Raw genomic sequence first — 18,977 nt, 5'->3', positions numbered from 1 at the left:
TGTTCACCGCATTTTTTCTATTTCGAATAATTGTACAGTAATTTATACTGAAATTTACGCGTTTAAATTTTGATTGGTAATTTTGACATCAGTAATATAGGCGGTCAAATTTACCGGTATAATGCCAAATTTGCATGCATACAATGCAGAAAATGGAAATGAATAATTATTTTTTTAGGGAAAAGTAAACAAGTAGTTTATATAAAATTCAACATAAATGAGATTAAATACATATATCAGTTGTCTTTGAATATGATAATAAGGTGATTATATTAAAAGATTATTTATTACTTATTCCTTATCAATAAAGTCAAATATAGACTCATCATGTAAATTCTCCATATTATATGGTTGTGTACCCTCAATACCAAAAATACTGACAGAAGCTCTAACACCAGCTTGTTCTATAGACAGTTCATTTATACCTCTAATTATACGACAATATCCTTCTTCGCCCCACTTTAATCCCCAGCTATTTTGTACAATCCAATATGGAATACGCTCATTTCCAACTTTCTCCCAACCCCATCCAGTAAGTACCATAGCATGATCTACTTTATACCAAGTTATATCTGCCCATGGGTGTTTACGTGCAATTGGTTCGTAAAATCCCTTGAATATTCCTGATTTATATAATGAAAATTCTAGTGTTGGTTCAAGGCTAATAGCAACTGGTCCTTCATTCCAAATGGACTCCATTAGATCAAGAGGTGTAGTCTTACCATAAACTTTATTTATATAACTATATTCATCAACTTTTATAAGTATATTGCATGAATCAGGTAGATCTTCTTTTATTGGTGGTAAATCCTTGCAATTATGCATAGCATATCCTAATTGTCCCCCTAAATCCCAGCACATTGTTTCAGCTACTGACAGATTCAATACCTGATTAGATTTAGAAAAGTGTGTATTATATAATTGATTATTTAATTGATATAGAGAATATTTATTAAACTCTCTCGATAGCTTTGGTGGTTTATGTCTTGAATAGTCATATTCATTCTCGATATAATCTTTATATATCGTTGAATCAGAATCAAAATCATCAAAATCATCAAAATCATCAAAATCACCTGATAAATCACTACCATATCCCTTAGTTTGAATAAAACTGTGGCCATCATCAGCTAACTTAGTATCATCTGGAGATATGCCTGGTGTTGGGAAAATTTGTTTAACACCAATGTATTTCTTATAATCATGAATACACTTTTCAGTACGTAATCCAACATCTTTTGCAAATTTCAAAGAAAGTGTAATAAATCCACCGTCACATCCTTGATTATATACACTACATTGAATTATTTGGAGAGGAGATATATGTATTTTATTAAATATATCATTATTTGATGAGTATTTAATCCATAATCGAGATGTTAAAATTGTAGCAGTAGTAAAAGCATAACAACTTCCACAGTAACCCTGATGTCTAGCATGTGGAACAACACTTTGCAATTTACCAATTCTTCCATAAACATGTTTTGGATTTGACCAATCAAAATGGCGAATTTTTAACCAAATTGGTACTTTATCATCTGAATCATTATTTCCATCATTGCTTTTAAAAGATTCGTTATATATAGAAGAATTTCTGGCATTAAAAATACTTTCTGAGTACTTTCCATAAGATTTTTTTTGTGGTAAATAATAAGGTGAAGATTTTATTATTTTTCTTGCTCTAGTAGTTTCGGCTATATTTTCTCCTCTAATTACCAGTTCATGAGAATAGTCCCATAATTTATTTGTTTCATTTGTGATACTGGAATATGTAGATGACAAGTCTTTAAGATATTCAGTAATAGAAGGATTCTGGGCATTTGCAGGATGATCAGGAGGTAACCCAAGTGGAGAAATTCTCCATCTAGGTACTTTTAGTGTCCATGCTGATCTATCAGTAATTTCTCCATTACCATCTATAATTCTAATTCCATACCAACATCCTCTTTGAATTAAACTATCCTTTTTTGTAAGAATCCAAGGTTTATAATCAACTTTTCTTTCTTCAATTGTTAATAATCTATTGGTTTCTCCTTCCTGATTTAAGTTAGGTGAGGAGTTCCACCAGCCTAACATTGTTGTATGACAATATGAAAATGCACTATTAATATTATTTTCTTCATTGATATACTTAAAAAAACCTAAATATTGCCTCTTTTTAGTTTCAAAGCTGAAACCTTGATCAAGCAACATAGTCCACATGCCTATATCTCCAACAGTCTCAGTGTGTTTTTTTTGTGTTTTATTTCTATAATGAGAAGTATTGACAAAATCTAGAGTTGTTTCCACGATTTCTAGAGTACTATTAGCAGAAAATATAACCTCAAATATTTCCATAACCTCAAAATATTCACTCAATAAATTGCCATATTCATTCGGAGTTAAAATTTCATGAACATTATCTCTATCTGGGGCTGGAAAACCACAGAAATCATCTTGATATGATTGGTTTATTTCTTTACAAGGCTTGTATATTCCAGAGTACACTTTCCATCTACCAATTACATCTCCTTGTAAACAATTCGGTGGTAGATCGGCAAGTACATTTATAAATGAACAAATAGCAGAACTTAATAACAGATAAAGTAATTTCATTAAAGTAGAAATGTACTAGTAGTCCTAAATATAAAACTGATAAGGGGGCGCTAGGTAATAGATGATGTTAATTTGACATTACATCTCTACATTTCGAGAATATATTACAGGGATATTCTCTAAGAAATCATGAGGGTTTGTGGTATATTGTAAACTTGCTCACACCTAAATTAGAAAATCAAATCTCTAAAAATTCAGTAGTATTATACATTAATAGATGTTAATGGACAATATAATTTTGTAAACATAAAGATCACCATTATTAATAATTTCAAGATATGGGCTATTATTGATTCTAATTAAGTTTATTAAAGAAGGAAAATCTGATCTACTTAATACCTTCTCAATATTTAAATAAGCTATTAATAAGTAAATTCAATTTCATAGTTTCTTCAATATTAATCTATTCCTAAAATTTAAGTCCAATATATAAGTAAAATTACCTGCACAATTATCATAACAGGATCTTATATTGAACTCCTATTTAATTAACTAGACAAGTGATAATCCCAATAATTATAGCTCTGATTTATCTCTAGTATTGTTTTGTTCAAGTATATCTTCAGATTCACTAGTAGCATTAAAAATATGGTCTTTAGCTATATCTTCAACATTGTAAGTTTCATTAGTTAATATGGTCCTGTTTGAATTCATTTCATTAAATGTAGCTCGTGATGTATCTGAATTCTTATTTTCACCTTTAGACTTAGGCTTAGGCTTGGATTTAGGTTTGGGCTTTGGAGTATTTTTTAATTGCAAGACATCTTTAACAATATTATCAAGTTTACTTAATACAATACTTCTAAGTAATACAGGCATATCGGTAGACTTTAATTTTTCTTGTTCCATAGCTAATTCATCAAACCACTTCTTGAATTCATAAATAGATTCTCTAACCTCATGAATAGTTGTATTTTGTATCCACGTATGGGTAATCTGAATAGCACTTAGAGTTTGCAAAGAAGAATTAAATTGGATATTTACAATATCTAAAAGTTCAGGACGATATTTATACTCTTCAGCTCTCAAGATAATATCTTCAGTTTTATTTTTGATTGCTTCTATATGATCATCTATGCTGGATAAAGAGATTGCATCACCAATTTCATAAAGCCAATCCTCAATATTTGATAGATCAGTTTGAATATGTTCCCTTTCTGCCTCTGTAGTTACAGTAATGTAGATATCTTCATATAATCTATTCCTAATGTCATATATTAAGCCCTCAAGATTATTTTTAGAGTCCATTAATAATTGATGCTTTGCATCGTGTTTATTCAATTCATTAATATGATGACTTATACTTTGTTTAACAGGTAAAGAAATAGGGATTGGACATGAAAGTACCTTCTCTGTAAAATTTAATGAGATAGATTTAGGTACCAGTACATTTATAATTGGTGGAGAAACCTCACTTTGTGCCTCATTAATAGTATCATTATTGACATGACTTACTTCATTCTCAGTACTAGTCTGATTACCTTCATTATTCGTGTTGTTCAGAATTACATCTTGATTTTGCTTCATAGCTGCATATGAATTACTCATTGTTTCATTAACCATATACCATGCAAAAACATTTTCAAGAGATATAATACCAAAGGCATTGACTTTGAAAGACAGTGTGACGTTAACATTTGGAGTATTAATCATTCCACTACGAACTAGTTCTTCGATACCTGTTATATTGTAAGAAATAATATCTTGGGAATTTTCCTTTAAATTAATTGAGGTGTCTCTATCTAGAAGTATATCTATATTGTGCATTCCATGTAGTGGTGTTGAATTATTTAAGAATGGGATCACATTAGATCCAATAGAAAGTGTATAATTATTGAAAGAATATTCAGTGTAGTATATTGTCTTTGTTCTAAATGTTGCAGAGTAATTAGCAGCCACAAATGCTGCCCCCATTGCCATAGCTTCATCTCCATTAAGCCTCTGATTCAAGGTCTTTCCATACTCCTCAAAGTGTGACTCTAATAAATGCCTAACTTTTGGTATACGGATGCCACCTCCCACAACTTCAATATCATTTACATCATTCATTGTTTTGTTTGCAACATTTAAAGCCTTATATATAGGAGTTAAAATCTTACTTAGAATTGGTTCTTGAATTTCTTTATTAAATTCTTCTCTAGTGATTGTTTGAGTAAAGTCCAAGTCATTATAGAGAGATTCTACAAAGAACTCTGTTTGTTTTAAAGTAGAAAGCAACAACTTCGTTCTAATACTTTGTTTAGCTAACTTCTGTAGTACTCTGTTATTATCTAGTGGTATTCCTGAAACATTCTTAGTTGACCCTTCTTTTATTCTCTTCATCATAATCCTTACAATAGCAATATCAGCTAAATAGCTCCCTACATTTGACTCCATATGACATCCTAGTACACTTATATGATGAGATTGCAAATTACGCCCCATATAAGTAACATTTGCTGGTTTAAATTCAACTACACAGGCTGAAATATCATTTGCACCCATATCATAATATAAAAATGTAACTGGGTTGTCATATTTCAGATCTATAGACTGTTGTATAGCTGCTGCTCCAAGTGAATTAACTAGTCCAAATAAATTCATTCCAGATATCTCACAAGAATCTACTAAACTTTGTCTCTGCCGCTGAGTATAAGTTGGAGGTATAGATATTACAGCACCTACTGAGTCACTTCCATATATAGGACCTGGATTCAGGTTACTTTTCTTAGAATTTACATTTGGTGCTGCATTCTCACTCATACGGCGTATATAATCTAAAAAATGAGCATTTAACTCTTCTATTGACATCCCATGACCATCAATATTTAGCATTATGCTATTATGTGTATTATCATCTTGTAATTTATATGGAAATAGGTCAATAGGTAAACCATTTGGTAATAATACCTCACTTTCCAAACCAAATTTCATCTTAGCCCTTTCCTCTTTTATTGTGCATAATCCGACAAAACTAGGTAAATGAAGAATTGTATTTAAAGGATTTCTCACCATATTACTAAGTGCATCATCACCAAATATCCTTAGGGTATGAGATGATGAGCTTGAAAAAGATATTGCAGTAGGGGTTTTCCTCTGGCTTTGGGAGTTAAGTATAATTTCTATTCCACGTCCTGGACGAATCAGGGCAACCTTTGTATTATCATTTCCATAATCTATACCAATTAATGTGCCTTGTATACCGAAATTCGTCAAATATACAACTAGTAAAAGAAAAGTTAAATTTAACTTAGTTATATCCATTATATACGAAAAGTAACAAGTTCAAAAAAATCTATAACTCTCTTCAAAGATGACCGTATACAGGAGCAATTGATAAATATTACATACACTGTATATATAAATATATCCACTCTACTTTATTATTTCTTTAAATATATCTAATATATTTAAATACTAGTATATAGTCCTATAACTCACAACTTATGAAAACCAGACGCATAAGTTTTTCCTTGTAATAGTTAAATTTAAAATGAGCATACCCCCCTCCTCTCTTCTATTGGCGGACTATATTCGTAATATTTAGTATTTTACTATGCAAACTAACTGATATTACCATGTGGAAATTGGTAGACATTATATATTACCTTTACTAATCTATCATTAATACCCTCAGTTATTTATTCTAATATTCACAATATTCACTTGAGATGAGTGTCTACTTTTGGCGGGAACATCTTCCGATACCAGATTATTTGATATAGTGTCCCTCTTATTTTTTTTGGCGCTAAGAAGAATTTTGCAGCCTAATAGGTTGTTTAAAAGTTAATCTTTACTAAGGAAGAGAGAGAAAGAAATAAGTTAAAAAGATAACTCTATATTCTGGTTGCTAAATAGTTACTAGAAATATACTGCTCAATTTTTGAAATTTAACTGTACGTAGATGCAGGAATTATAGACTGCACTGGAATAATCAATTCTTGTTATTTTCAAGTAATAGCTTGTTGGTTTACATATTTTCTGTAAACTAATACAAGTAGAGGATTATATCAATATTTTATATATTATTATATATATTACAAACATATAAATATATATATTAAATATATATATATATTAATTCACTACTTGTGCAACATCTGATCATTACATAATAATTGTATATATAGGGAACTTTGGTTTGTAATCACATATCATTACAGGATAGTAAAGCTGGTAAGTATAGATGAAGGATAAATCAATCGATACTAGACGTAATGAAAATGACTCTAAGAAATATCAACAATCCTTAGGAACAAGTTCTATGTCATCATTTCATGCGGATGCACCTACATTTAAACCTAGACTTGGTTTTTTGACAGCTAACCTAACTAATAATGTTGGTCAGACTACAATGACACAGTCATTATCTTCAAACACCGATATTCCCTCTAATTTAACTGCTTCAGCTCAGCCATTTATTCCTTCATCAATACGTCAAAATACTAGTGGTATTGTTGATCCCAGTAATAATAATGGAAGTTTAATAGATCACTCATTCTTGATGTCAGGTAACAATTTTATAGCAGCTTCATATCCCCAGCAAGGTATCTTATATCCAAATGTCTCAGGATGTGAAACTATTGGAATGGGCTATGAAGGAACTCATAATGTAGAACATATAGATGGTGAATATGAATCTGTTATTTCATCGAATAACGTTGGTACAGGGCCATCTGGGAGTGGAACAGCTTGCAACAATACGAATAACAATATTACAAATAATAATGGTATACCATCTTTAGCATATCATGGACTATCTTCTAATAGCACTTATAGTAATAATCATCATCCAAACAATGCAATTATTGAAGTTGGAAATTTTTATAATGAACCGACCCTTTCAAACAATAATCAGCAAACAGCATCTCCAAATGATAATCCATCCCCTTTAGATTTATCTGAATATTGTAGAAGAGTTCGTGGGTGGAATTTGCCTTTCTTGCGAACTATACCTCAAATGAATGCTATAACACAAATTCGACATGAATTACAACTTCAAAACATTTCACTCCTACTTACTCAAAATGATATTGAGTGTTCTAGTCATAATAATATAACTCATACTGTTCCTCCAGTAGTCCAGAGAATTTATTATGGTCTTTGTTTGTTAGATGACCCCAATGTAACACCTACAACAAGATTTTGTGGATATCAGACTTATGCATACAAAGCCATAAATGCTGAAGACTATACAGCTTATTGCTTAAGAAGGATCGATAGCTACTCAATTTCTGATTATGAAAATTCTAAATCTATTTTGGAAAGATGGCAGAAGCTTACACAGCATCCTTGTATTGTGTCGTATAGACAATGCTTCGTATCTTTAGATTTCTCACCTGGTGCCTTTATATCTGTATATGATTACATACCAAATGCAAGTACAATGGAATCTGTTCATTTTAAGGAACCTATTGGTGAACCTTTGTTATGGAATTATATCATTCAAATAGTATTAGCATTAGTACATATACACAGTGCTCAATTAGCTGCCAGAGTTATCGATCCAACTAAACTGCTGATTTCATATAGAGGTAGACTACGTCTCAATTGTGTGGGAATTCTAGATTTTACTCGTATAGACCATACAAAAACTGTAACAGACTATCAGAAACAAGATTTAGTAGCCTTAGGATATATTATATTAGCATTATGTTGTGGTTCACTGACTATTATAAATGACCTCAATCACGCTGTTGAGCAAATATTTTTAAAGTGCTCCTCTTACTCTAATGATTTGAAGAAATTGGTTTTAATTTTACTTTCTAAACCTGCACTTCACAAAAATAATTTGGATGTCTTTATTTTAGCAAATATGCTAGCTGCTAGAATGATTCCACAAATTGAGCATAGCTTAAAGTTAACTGATGCATTAGAAAATGAATTTAAGAAGGAGATTGACAATGGGAGATTATTTAGACTGCTAACGAAGATTAATACCATTGCAGATAGGAACCAACTAAACTCTATTCATAAGTGGAATGAAACTGGAGATCGTTATACATGCAAACTTTTCAGAGAATATTTATTCCAACAAACAGATAGTCAAGGTCGGCCTATTATTGATATGGGTCATATTTTTGATGCTCTAGCAAAAGTTGACATTGGAACGAGTGAAACAGTTACCTTAATGAGTAGTGATGGGTCTTCTATATTATTGGTATCTTTTGCTGACATAAAGAATTCTATTGATAAATCATTTTGTGAAATTGTTGCAGCTGCAACAACAAGCTCAAGCTTTCAATAGTATAGGAAATGAAGACTTAAAAATATATACGAAAAAGTTCCACAATATCGCTATTATATAAACACTCAGAATTATTTCTTAAATAATGTTTACTAGTTACTTTTATTTTGGCTACAAAGATCATAGTATTAAGTTTTATACATTCTGCAAAAATACTCGATATTAGTCATAATATTGGAGTGCTAGATATTGTGTACTTATCATCAATATTTGATATATTATGATAGTATAATATTAGCTGAGGATTGTCTTTATTTAAAAAAAGAAAAAAAAAAAAAAAATTATTTTGGGTATATACTGCATGTATTCCAAAGAAAAAAAAACCCTCGGTACCCCCAAATACCGCCATGCTTTTGGCGGTATTTCACACGAATATGTCTATAATACGTACAAGAGGTTTATGTATTTTGTGTGTAACTTGGAACTCTAATAAAATTCTGAAATTATCTAAGTTTAAGATATAAATGGGAAATCAATTAGCACAACTACGAGCAGAACGTGTGGAAGATGCTGCAGAAGTGCGACAATGGGCTTTCAGTACATTTCCTGGCTTAGAACCTAATCTAGAAACTATCTTTGCCTATCACTCAGTAGATGGAACTGGATTACTAGACTATACACTGATTGAGAAGATATCACGGCATCTGATTATGAACTTTGGTTATACTGATTTGCTTCTACGACTTACAAATATAGATGGTACACTTGATAGCCGTTATATTTCAGAAGGCCTTGCAATGCTTAATGTTAATATTAGGAAACCGATGGCGCTTGATGACTTTAAAAATTACGTTGTTTGCTGGTTAGATAAGCTGATAGAAATTCAAGATTCTGATGTAGAGAATTTAAACACTGCATTACAAGAGAAACAAGAGGAGCAGAAGACTCGAATAATGAATGCTGTTACACAGTGGCGTCAGAGATTCAAGACAATTGATGACTTCCATATATTTTGTGAGGATGTGCGAGATGCTAAGAAGATGGAGTTGGATGAAGTTGTTGCAGATGTTTATGAAATGCAGGAAAAACTTAATGAACAGCAATTACGTTTACTGCAGCGCCAGAGGGAGGTGGAGGAAATATATGCATCTGTACAAGCTGAAGAGGCAGCTATTCAAGAAGCATTATCTAACACTCCTTCTGCTACTCAGCTAATGTCTGAAGAAATTGCGAAGACATTTAAACAGAATGTACATGGTGATGTTACTCAGTTTGCATATTCCTCAGATTTGACACCATTTGGAGCTCCAGTTTCTGCAGGAGCCTCTACAGCATTTAAACGTAATATTGCGAAACCTAGAAAGCCAACAAGAGTTTTAGGAATGTGCTAGTATATGGGATTGTCAAGTTGTCTAAGCTATTTATACATGATTTAAATTAACATGCAATATGAATATTACTCTATAGCATCTTAATATTCAGCCTTATTTACTTAGTGACATTCTATGTAGCGATATTTAATAGAACTATTTAACTCTTAGAGTTTTGTCTAAGTTTCTATAATTGGATTCAGGAAGTTTGTAATAATCTAGGGTATATGTAGAGTAGGTAATATTATGTATATATCCTAATAAAGAATGCACAGATTATATTTCAAATTACCTTGAAATATTTTGCTAAAGTAAGCACAAAGCTTTAATTTTTCTCTTGGTACTAATGAATTAAACTGAAATCTTTTATTAGTTAACGGTTATCACTTAACATGATGTAGCTAATGCTTCATTAGAAAGGTGCTTATATTCATTTAACTGAAATTTGGTATTAAACTTTTAAACTCTGAGGTAATATTACATATTGTTCACTAGAATATTTAGTTAATTTATTTGCAGATGCTTAATATATTATTTTACAAATTAGAATTATATATTCATGTTAATAATTTCATGAACTATGTGACAATTTTTTTATATATAAATATTTCTAAAGTACTCAAAAGTTTATCTATATTACTACTTTGTTATATTTCATTTTATACTAAGCTTTTAGTTGTATAAAACTGGTGATTTCTTCACCAATACCATTTTTAGCCATTTTTATTTGATTATTTAACTTCTTGATCATTTTTTCTATAATTGGTATTCCATCTAATTTGTTGAAACATTCAATTTCATCTTTTAAATATTCAGTTTCTTGTAATACTTTATCTATACTTTGTTTAATATCTATAATCACTTCCAAACTAACACTCTGAGCTATATTTTTTATTATATTTGAAAGCATTGAATGTTTGCTAAAAAGTGCATATAAGCTGACGCTTATATCTTGAGTATTTTGACATTGCCGTAAAATATCTAAATTGTTGTTTACCAATTTATCTGCCTGCTTTATAGTATTATTTATATTAAGGCTTGTATCTTCCAATACCTGTGATAACTCTATACACTTTCTTGATTTTCTTTTTTTTTTAAAGGTCAAATTAATAATAGATACCAATCTCCCTAAACCTTTACGATATTTTTTCTCTCTACACTTAATCCTAAGTTGGTTTTTTAATTGATCTAGATAACTCTCAATTGTATTATTTAATTTAGAAACATTTAAAATTTTGTTATATTTAGAAGATATTGAATTTATGTCCTTTAAATATAAATCTAATTGAGATTTCATCTGGTTGATTTTTTCATGTATATCTCCTAATTTAGGACTATATGTATATGAAGTATCTAATTTAGGTATTAAAGAATAACATTTCTGCAACACATAATCTAAATTAAAAAATTTATTTGGAGATTTTATATTCAAATTTTTCATACCTTCATCTTGTTCTGTAAGATTAAACATTTGTTTTTCTTTCTCCCATACTGATGTTGCTATTTGAGCGTACTTTTTACTCATTCCTGCTTTCAAATATTTTAGATTTGTGAGTTCTCCATCACACTTATTCAAATATATGCTATTATATTTAAAATTCTTAGTGTGTTTAATTAATTCATTATCTAAAATTCCTTCCATCTGGAATGTAGTTAAGATTCTGCCAAATGTTTCTAATTGATATAAAATATCTGGAATTATCAGCTTGTTAAATTTACGAATATTCATTACTATATTTTGGATTGGAATTAAATCTCTAAATTCTATAGAATGAAAAGTTTTATCAATTAACTCCATAATAGAAACTTTCACAAGCTTCAATTTATATTCAGAATTTATATCTAAATTATTAATATATTTAATTCGATGAGGGGATGAGTGTTGTAATATCTTTTTATTCTTCATATCTAAATTTTGAACATCTTCATTCACCTGACTATAAAATATTACAATTTCCGGTATTCCATTAGATATTTTTAGTTCCTCCATCACTGATACGATAGAACTAATAAACTTCTCTAAATAATCAAGTGATAATCTGTTATCAAATATATACTTTGTGAATAGTTTGCAAAAATATTCATATTTGTTAATAGTACTTTCCAATCTTGTTTCTAATATCTTCAATAGAGAGTTTAACTCTAAGTTATAGTTTTCTGAGTTATTTAATAAACCTATTTTTTGATCAAGAGATTTCAGTAATGTGCTTGCATATGAATATGATGCATTTTTAAATGTTTCAATCAATACTTTATTTAATTTGTCTTTGTTACCTGAACTATCCAATGATTTGGTTGTAGCTAGCTCATTTTTAATTGACTGGAAAGTCAAAATTGAGTCCCCAATATTCCTTATATAGAAAGCAAACACTGATTTAATTAAAGAAACAGTTATTGAATTCATAACATTGCAAGCATTTTTGAGCCAAAAATAAATAAACTCTAATTCAGTCCTGTTGTTATCCACCCAACTTTTTAGGTTACTCAATGCACGAGCTCTAATAGTAAGCATTTTCTCAATATCCCTGTTAAAGTCTTCAAAAAAAACAAATGATGTTGATTTCCCAGTTTCCAAAGATTCAATTGTATTTAATAAACCATTTATATTTATGTTTAAAGTGTATATTTGAATCATCGACTCATTATAAATATCCATTTCTGGTAATATATCTACTGAATGAAATATTATTTTCTTCAAATCTTCTAATAACTTCATTAATAATTTACCAATATAACTCATAATTTTTTTATCAGCTACTAGTAACCAAGCTATCTGTTTACAATTTTCTTGTTGTACCTGTTTATAAAAGTGCAACAATAACTTCTCTAAATTTAAAATAACTTTTCTTAATTGTTTGCTATCTATATAATAAGAGTTGTCATAATTTAGTAAATGAACTGATTTAGGTTTAATATACTCTTTTCTATTGGATATATCCTGTGAAATCATTATTGCTCCTGATAAAGTTTTTGCTTTAGAGAGTAAAGTGTTTAGTTTTGTATTTTGAGAATTCCTTATTAAATTCATTGGTATCTTAAGGTCCACTTTTTTTTGCTCTCTTTCTACTGAGTTACAACCCGTATCTTCAATCATTTCAGTTCCATTTTCCCTTTGCTTCATTATTTCTTTATCCATACATTCTTCATTTTCTGTTTCCAATAAATCTAGCCTCTTTAAAAATTCAAATTGCATATCTTCTGGTATATACTCAAATTCTAGTGAAGAAGTAAGTAATGATGAATTTTTAATTATGTAAGTGTCAACAAAATATTTCCGATATTCATTATATAAGTCTATAAAGTTACTCATCTCTTTATCTATTGCTAAGAATGATAACTGCTCAAATCCAAATGATTTTAATTCATTTTCCAAACTTGTAAATTCACATTGTTTATCAATATTCAATAGATGTTCCAATTTTTCTAACAAGAGTTCTCCCTCTAATAATTGAAGTCCAATAGATTCAAAATTAGATATCCCCAACATATCTCTATATAGGAATTCATCAATATCACTTGTTTCATTGCTAATAAAAGCTTTTGTGTCACCTAAAACCATCAAGAAATGATCATAATAGTATAAAATATAATAGACAATAAATCCCAAAGTTTTAGTTTTCATACTTGCACTGGGATACCAAATAAAAAACACACAAATAACTCCCTTAAGACATAAATTTATATTAAAAACAGTATAATTTTAGATTGTAGTAGAATTTCAGTATATAAAAGATGGAATTTCCTTCATTAGAAATATTTGCAAGAACCTATAATAACAAAAGCATAAGAAATTTAGATCCGCATGCATTACCCGCCTCCTGCAAATTGTGACAAGATGCTCTATTTGGGAACAATATTAAAATAACTTATATGAAGATTCCTGAGATTATTATAATATAATAAAATAAAAAAAGTCAATTCATAAATAAGCTTATTAGATCATATATATTTATAATATGCACTTAGATTATTCTTTCTAGTTCGATAGCATAACCAAGACTATTTTGTATTAGATCTAAAGTCGTATTGTTGGTAGGTTGATCTACAGAGGTGAAAACAACAGTATCTCCAATAAGATCCCATCTAATCCTCTTTTCTAATATATCAGTATCAGATACCTTTATATCTTCAAAGTCAACTGATGACATATTATTAATAAATCTAATTAAATCATCAGTATCTGTGAACTTCATCATATTTTGCAATTTATCTAGACTGATTTTTTCATAGCTCTGCTCAATACATTTAGCTACTTTTTCACGGCAAGTATCAACAAGTTTATCTATAAAAAATGAATACTCAGAAAGTGGCACTTTATTACGTATCTCCATGATTTTATTGTAGTTCCCATCAGTAAGATAATGTTCCAATTCAATTGAATAACTTATATACTGATTTTCCCTATCTCTGTGAAGGATATGTTCTAATGCTATATGAAATTCCCCAATACGATCACAACTTAACAAATGTACTAAATATATACCACGGATCACACTTTCATTTTTAGAGGGTGAGATTATCTATAACATTAGAATTAAAAATTAATATTATGAAAAAAATAAAGAAAATTTAGACATACCTCCCTATAGTCATTATAGAAAATAAATAATTCCATCACATTACGTTCAAAAGCTGTAATGTCTTTTTGTTTGATGCTAATAAATGTCGCTAATTCTAGTACATCCCTTGCTAATAATAATTCAGTCTGATCAACTTCTTCAGAACAAGATTGTAGACTTGGTAATTGGGTTAGTAAAATTTTTAATCTTAATATCATATAGGTCAAATGGGAATTTTCACTGTTATTTTTCTCATATTCAGATTTAGCCTTTTAAAATAGTGCCATATATAAAGTTAATAATGTGCACAATTTAAGATCTACAATACAACTTACCTGATTTAACAATGAAAGTATAGAACTTGTATCTACAGTCTTCATTTATTTAGTAACAATATTTAGATGTTTACCTTTCAAAGTCCCTTAGTTACTCCAAGTATGGAGTAGTTAAGCTCTTAATCTTGTTTATATACCTGTGGGAAAAATAAAAAATAAGACGAGACGTTATGTAAGCGCTTTTAATAACCACTGCCTAGTATTTGTAAAACTGGGACAGGATTAAAAGTAGCTAGTTCTACTTCTTTGGTACATCTATACATAAATATAGTTTGGGTACCAAATTCTAATAGTATGTATCAACACAGAGAATATAGTTACGATATGTCGAGATCTGAACCATATCCATCTAACTATTCAAGAAATCCACGTGATACTGATTATACTAGGACAAGAAGATTCCAACAAAGTGATTACTACAATAACAATAATGGTTATATACAAAACTTTTACAATAGCCGTTATTCACAATATGACCGTTATTCTGGAACTCAAAGTAGTAGAATGTTACCTACAAAGGAGATAAATAGATCAGATAGATGGGATCGCTCAGGTGAGAAGACTACTAAAGTGAACATGAATAATAATGAAGGTAATACTTTAGAAGATAAATCTAATGTTAAAGTCAATACTAATAACACTGCAACTAGTTTATCAGATAATATAGCACAGAAAAGTGGAGATAATCAATTAAGTCAAGTGCAAGCAGGTGTAAGAGTTACTAAATGTCCAATAAAATTAGAAAGTTCATCCATTTTCTATTCAAATGGCTCAGATTCAATTTGGTTAAAAATAGAGAAATTAGATAAGAGACATATCTGTTATGACTGCCAAAAGGAAAAGTGGCGTGATAGAGTTACACCATTATGTAAGGAATGTTATAGAAATTTAGTTAAGACATCAGGTGATACTTCTGGAAAGAAAGAGTGTGTCCACTGTAAAGTTGAATTCCTACAGCATAGAATTTTAAGAAAGGCATATCATGTATTTAAAAAGGTTGTTTGCATGGATTGTTGCAAAAATTTATGTACTTATAATACTGATCCAGTAAGATGCCACTTTTGTGATTGCTGGTCAGTATGGAATAGTAGATCTTTATGTGATAGATGTACAACTAATAGGGAAAGTTATGGTGAACCCTTACCTTGTGATATGTGTAGGAGATCATGTGCTTTTGATAGGGGTGCTGATATTAGGCAAAAAGTAGATGGTAGATTACTCTGCTTTCTATGTACAATGAAATATAAGAAATTAAAACATCAAGAAGAAAAAAAGACATTATCAACTTACAGGAAAGCTGAGAGATCTATTTCTCATCAAAGGATTAGTGATGAAACCTCTTTAACTAATTCTAGTGTGGATTATAATAACCAATCAAAAGATACAGATGACAAAGTAGATTGGAAAATAATCGCACAAGAGAAGGAGAAACTTTATGAAAAGGCTAAACAGCATGTTACAGAACTTCAGAATAGAGAATTAAGTATGAAGGTAGAAACAGGTTCTATTATTACTCAATTAAAGGAGGAAAAAAAGATTCTTGAGAAAGACAAAGCTCAATTAGAAAATCGCATTTTATCTTTAAATGCACAAATTAATGATTGGGAACTTAAATTAAAGACGATATGTGATGAAAAGGACAAAGTTATTAGAAATATTAAACAAGAAAAAAAGCAACTAATTGGGGAGATGGAAGGTTTAATTAGACAAATCAAATTGAAAAATGAGGATCTAATTAAACAGAATGATGATCTTGTTAGGGAAGTTAATGAACTTAAAGGTAAGATTGAATAATTCTAAATTATCCTAAGTATTTATATATGGCCAAGTTGATATATAAATGTTATCATTAAGTAGCTTATATTTTATATCCTTTACTAATACTTCTTTTAATTTAGATCCACGTTCTACTAACGAGGTACTGGCGCTAAAGGACCTGAAAGAATCCATTAATCCCAAATATAAAGTTTCTTTTGGCGCTCTAGGCTAACTTTTTGTTATGTGTCTACAAAATATTAACTTACTACTCTATCATCATATTACTTGTCAAATTAACATCTTAATATGGATTTAAATGGTGCACTGTTCAGGGTCAATCTTAATTTACTTCCAACTGAGCATCTGAGGACTCTCTTAAAGGCTTGTGGGATAAAATCTCTTACAACATCACCTCGCCAACAGTTAATATTTATGGTGAAAATTATTAGAAATTATTTACTTACAGGTAATGATGAAGTATTATCATATTCAAAGGAGAATTCTAGACAAATAGGTCATAATTTTGAAAATATCAGCTTAAATACTATTATAAATGATGAGACATTGTCTAGAAGTAACATATGTAGAGCTATAAAAAGTAATGTAACTCTTTTTGAAAATATTCTATTGAATGAACATGTTGATTTAGATGAGATAATAGAAACTTGTTCTACATACTTAAAAGTACCTATAGATATATTTAAGGACTCCAAGGTCGTTAATAAAATTCAAGAGATTTTGAGTATAGATGGTATTGCAAGTTAAAGTATATATATACTATTTTAAATTATTGAATTATATATTATTATGTCTGGTTATTCTATATCACTTTAGATCTAAAACGGTGAAAATATTTTATAAATCATTTCCTTTTTTCTTATTGTAAAATTTATTTACAAATATATAATGCTTGTATTTTATATATATTTAACAATATCTGATGGTTAACTTTGTTAAATATTCCAGCCTATTGAGTATAATATATTAAGTTCTCTTAATTCCTCAATAGTATGTTGACAGATCCTATTTTAGGATCTATGTTGTGATTATTGGTTGAATTATATAAATGAGATTAGTATATCATTTTATTTATTGCTATATACATGGTGGTCTATTTTATACTGAAGAAAGTTTACAAATATTAGTCCATTTTTATTTTTATTTTTACTTTTTTCATATTATATATTTAATTATTTACTTTAATTTACCTAAATTTACTCTTTTTTTCTTTTTGTCTTTTTTTCTCTAGTTAGATTAAGATTGTAGTGAAGATAAAAATCAAGTTGTATTTATAAAGTTAGAAAGATATCTTTATTTAATATTGGGGATAGTCTACAATTATTATAAAGCTTATAATATATTAAAGTACTGATGATATTACGGAGGAGGTATTTTATTAGCAGACATATTTGAAGAGAAGCAATTGCAATAAATAGAACTCAGATTGAAAGAAGATATTAATGCTGAGAAATAAGACACTTTATTTACTTGTTTTGTAGTGTATTACTAAAATCTGATACTGATAGTAACCTACTTATTTTACTTATAACTATATAGAATATTTTGTATAAACAAACATACTTCACATACCTTACACACAAGAGACATGATATAGAAAGTATCTATTAGCCTGTTGATGCGTTCCTCTTATATAGCGCTTCTTTGAACTTATTTAAGCTGTAACACAATGCTACTTGTTATATTTATCTTTATTTTATTTATCAATATTTAATAGCTAAATATAATTTAGATGGAGAAATCAGAATTAAATAGTGAAATCCCTAATTTACCGAATAAGGAATTGAAAGAGAAATTTGCAGCAAAAGTAATAGATGATTCGGATAATTTTTTCCCCCTATTAGAAAGTATGATTGAAGATACACTTTTAAAGAACAATATTTCAGTGAATACGTAAGCTTGTTTAATACTTCTTTCACTTGATGACCTTATTTAATTTATTTTAATGATACCTTTTCTATTGTCACTTTTTCTCTGTCTTTTAACATTTGAAATGGGATAACTTAACAGATTTATAGAAAAATTTAAATTACTTCATAATACCAAGATACAATCATTAAATTTAGAACAAATTGATTTTTATTGTGAAGAATTATTGAAAACTGTAGAAAAAGATACATCTATAAGTGATAAATAAGAAATAACTAGTTAATTGAGATATTTCAACTTTAATATA

At 29.2% G+C, this 18,977-nt stretch overlaps 9 protein-coding genes across 9 annotated transcripts; 5 read left to right on the top strand and 4 right to left on the bottom strand.

Moving 5' to 3' along the window:
* Positions 1-291: 291 nt before the first annotated feature.
* cand_003010 (cathepsin C) lies at positions 292-2,595 on the bottom strand (the record flags this gene model as incomplete). Its single annotated transcript, XM_067210548.1, has 1 exon — positions 292-2,595. One exon carries the CDS (start codon positions 2,593-2,595, stop codon positions 292-294), a length of 2,304 nt encoding a protein of 767 aa, XP_067067123.1.
* Positions 2,596-3,111: 516 nt separating this feature from the next.
* On the bottom strand, positions 3,112-5,838 carry cand_003020 (uncharacterized protein; the record flags this gene model as incomplete). Its single annotated transcript, XM_067210549.1, has 1 exon — positions 3,112-5,838. The coding sequence occupies one exon, from the start codon at positions 5,836-5,838 to the stop codon at positions 3,112-3,114; it is 2,727 nt and encodes a 908-aa protein (XP_067067124.1).
* Positions 5,839-6,760: 922 nt separating this feature from the next.
* cand_003030 (PAB-dependent poly-specific ribonuclease subunit 3) lies at positions 6,761-8,821 on the top strand (the record flags this gene model as incomplete). The annotated part of the gene is made up of 1 exon (XM_067210550.1): positions 6,761-8,821. The coding sequence occupies one exon, from the start codon at positions 6,761-6,763 to the stop codon at positions 8,819-8,821; it is 2,061 nt and encodes a 686-aa protein (XP_067067125.1).
* A 464-nt stretch (positions 8,822-9,285) lies between these two features.
* On the top strand, positions 9,286-10,152 carry cand_003040 (uncharacterized protein; the record flags this gene model as incomplete). The annotated part of the gene is made up of 1 exon (XM_067210551.1): positions 9,286-10,152. One exon carries the CDS (start codon positions 9,286-9,288, stop codon positions 10,150-10,152), a length of 867 nt encoding a protein of 288 aa, XP_067067126.1.
* A 643-nt stretch (positions 10,153-10,795) lies between these two features.
* cand_003050 (uncharacterized protein) lies at positions 10,796-13,690 on the bottom strand (the record flags this gene model as incomplete). The annotated part of the gene is made up of 1 exon (XM_067210552.1): positions 10,796-13,690. One exon carries the CDS (start codon positions 13,688-13,690, stop codon positions 10,796-10,798), a length of 2,895 nt encoding a protein of 964 aa, XP_067067127.1.
* A 403-nt stretch (positions 13,691-14,093) lies between these two features.
* On the bottom strand, positions 14,094-15,070 carry cand_003060 (SAC3 GANP family protein; the record flags this gene model as incomplete). Its single annotated transcript, XM_067210553.1, has 3 exons — positions 14,094-14,651; positions 14,711-14,959; positions 15,026-15,070. 3 exons carry the CDS (start codon positions 15,068-15,070, stop codon positions 14,094-14,096), a joined length of 852 nt encoding a protein of 283 aa, XP_067067128.1.
* A 249-nt stretch (positions 15,071-15,319) lies between these two features.
* On the top strand, positions 15,320-16,819 carry cand_003070 (uncharacterized protein; the record flags this gene model as incomplete). The annotated part of the gene is made up of 1 exon (XM_067210554.1): positions 15,320-16,819. One exon carries the CDS (start codon positions 15,320-15,322, stop codon positions 16,817-16,819), a length of 1,500 nt encoding a protein of 499 aa, XP_067067129.1.
* Positions 16,820-17,089: 270 nt separating this feature from the next.
* On the top strand, positions 17,090-17,548 carry cand_003080 (uncharacterized protein; the record flags this gene model as incomplete). Its single annotated transcript, XM_067210555.1, has 1 exon — positions 17,090-17,548. The coding sequence occupies one exon, from the start codon at positions 17,090-17,092 to the stop codon at positions 17,546-17,548; it is 459 nt and encodes a 152-aa protein (XP_067067130.1).
* A 985-nt stretch (positions 17,549-18,533) lies between these two features.
* On the top strand, positions 18,534-18,938 carry cand_003090 (uncharacterized protein; the record flags this gene model as incomplete). The annotated part of the gene is made up of 2 exons (XM_067210556.1): positions 18,534-18,694; positions 18,812-18,938. The coding sequence occupies 2 exons, from the start codon at positions 18,534-18,536 to the stop codon at positions 18,936-18,938; spliced, it is 288 nt and encodes a 95-aa protein (XP_067067131.1).
* Positions 18,939-18,977: the final 39 nt, after the last annotated feature.

The sequence above is a fragment of the Cryptosporidium andersoni genome, assembly GCF_001865355.1.
Source record: "Cryptosporidium andersoni isolate 30847 chromosome Unknown contig_47, whole genome shotgun sequence".
Classification (NCBI taxonomy): Eukaryota; Apicomplexa; class Conoidasida; order Eucoccidiorida; family Cryptosporidiidae; genus Cryptosporidium; species Cryptosporidium andersoni.
The sequence above is the reverse complement of the archived record's forward strand: the minus strand, read 5'-3'. Positions and strand labels throughout refer to the sequence as shown.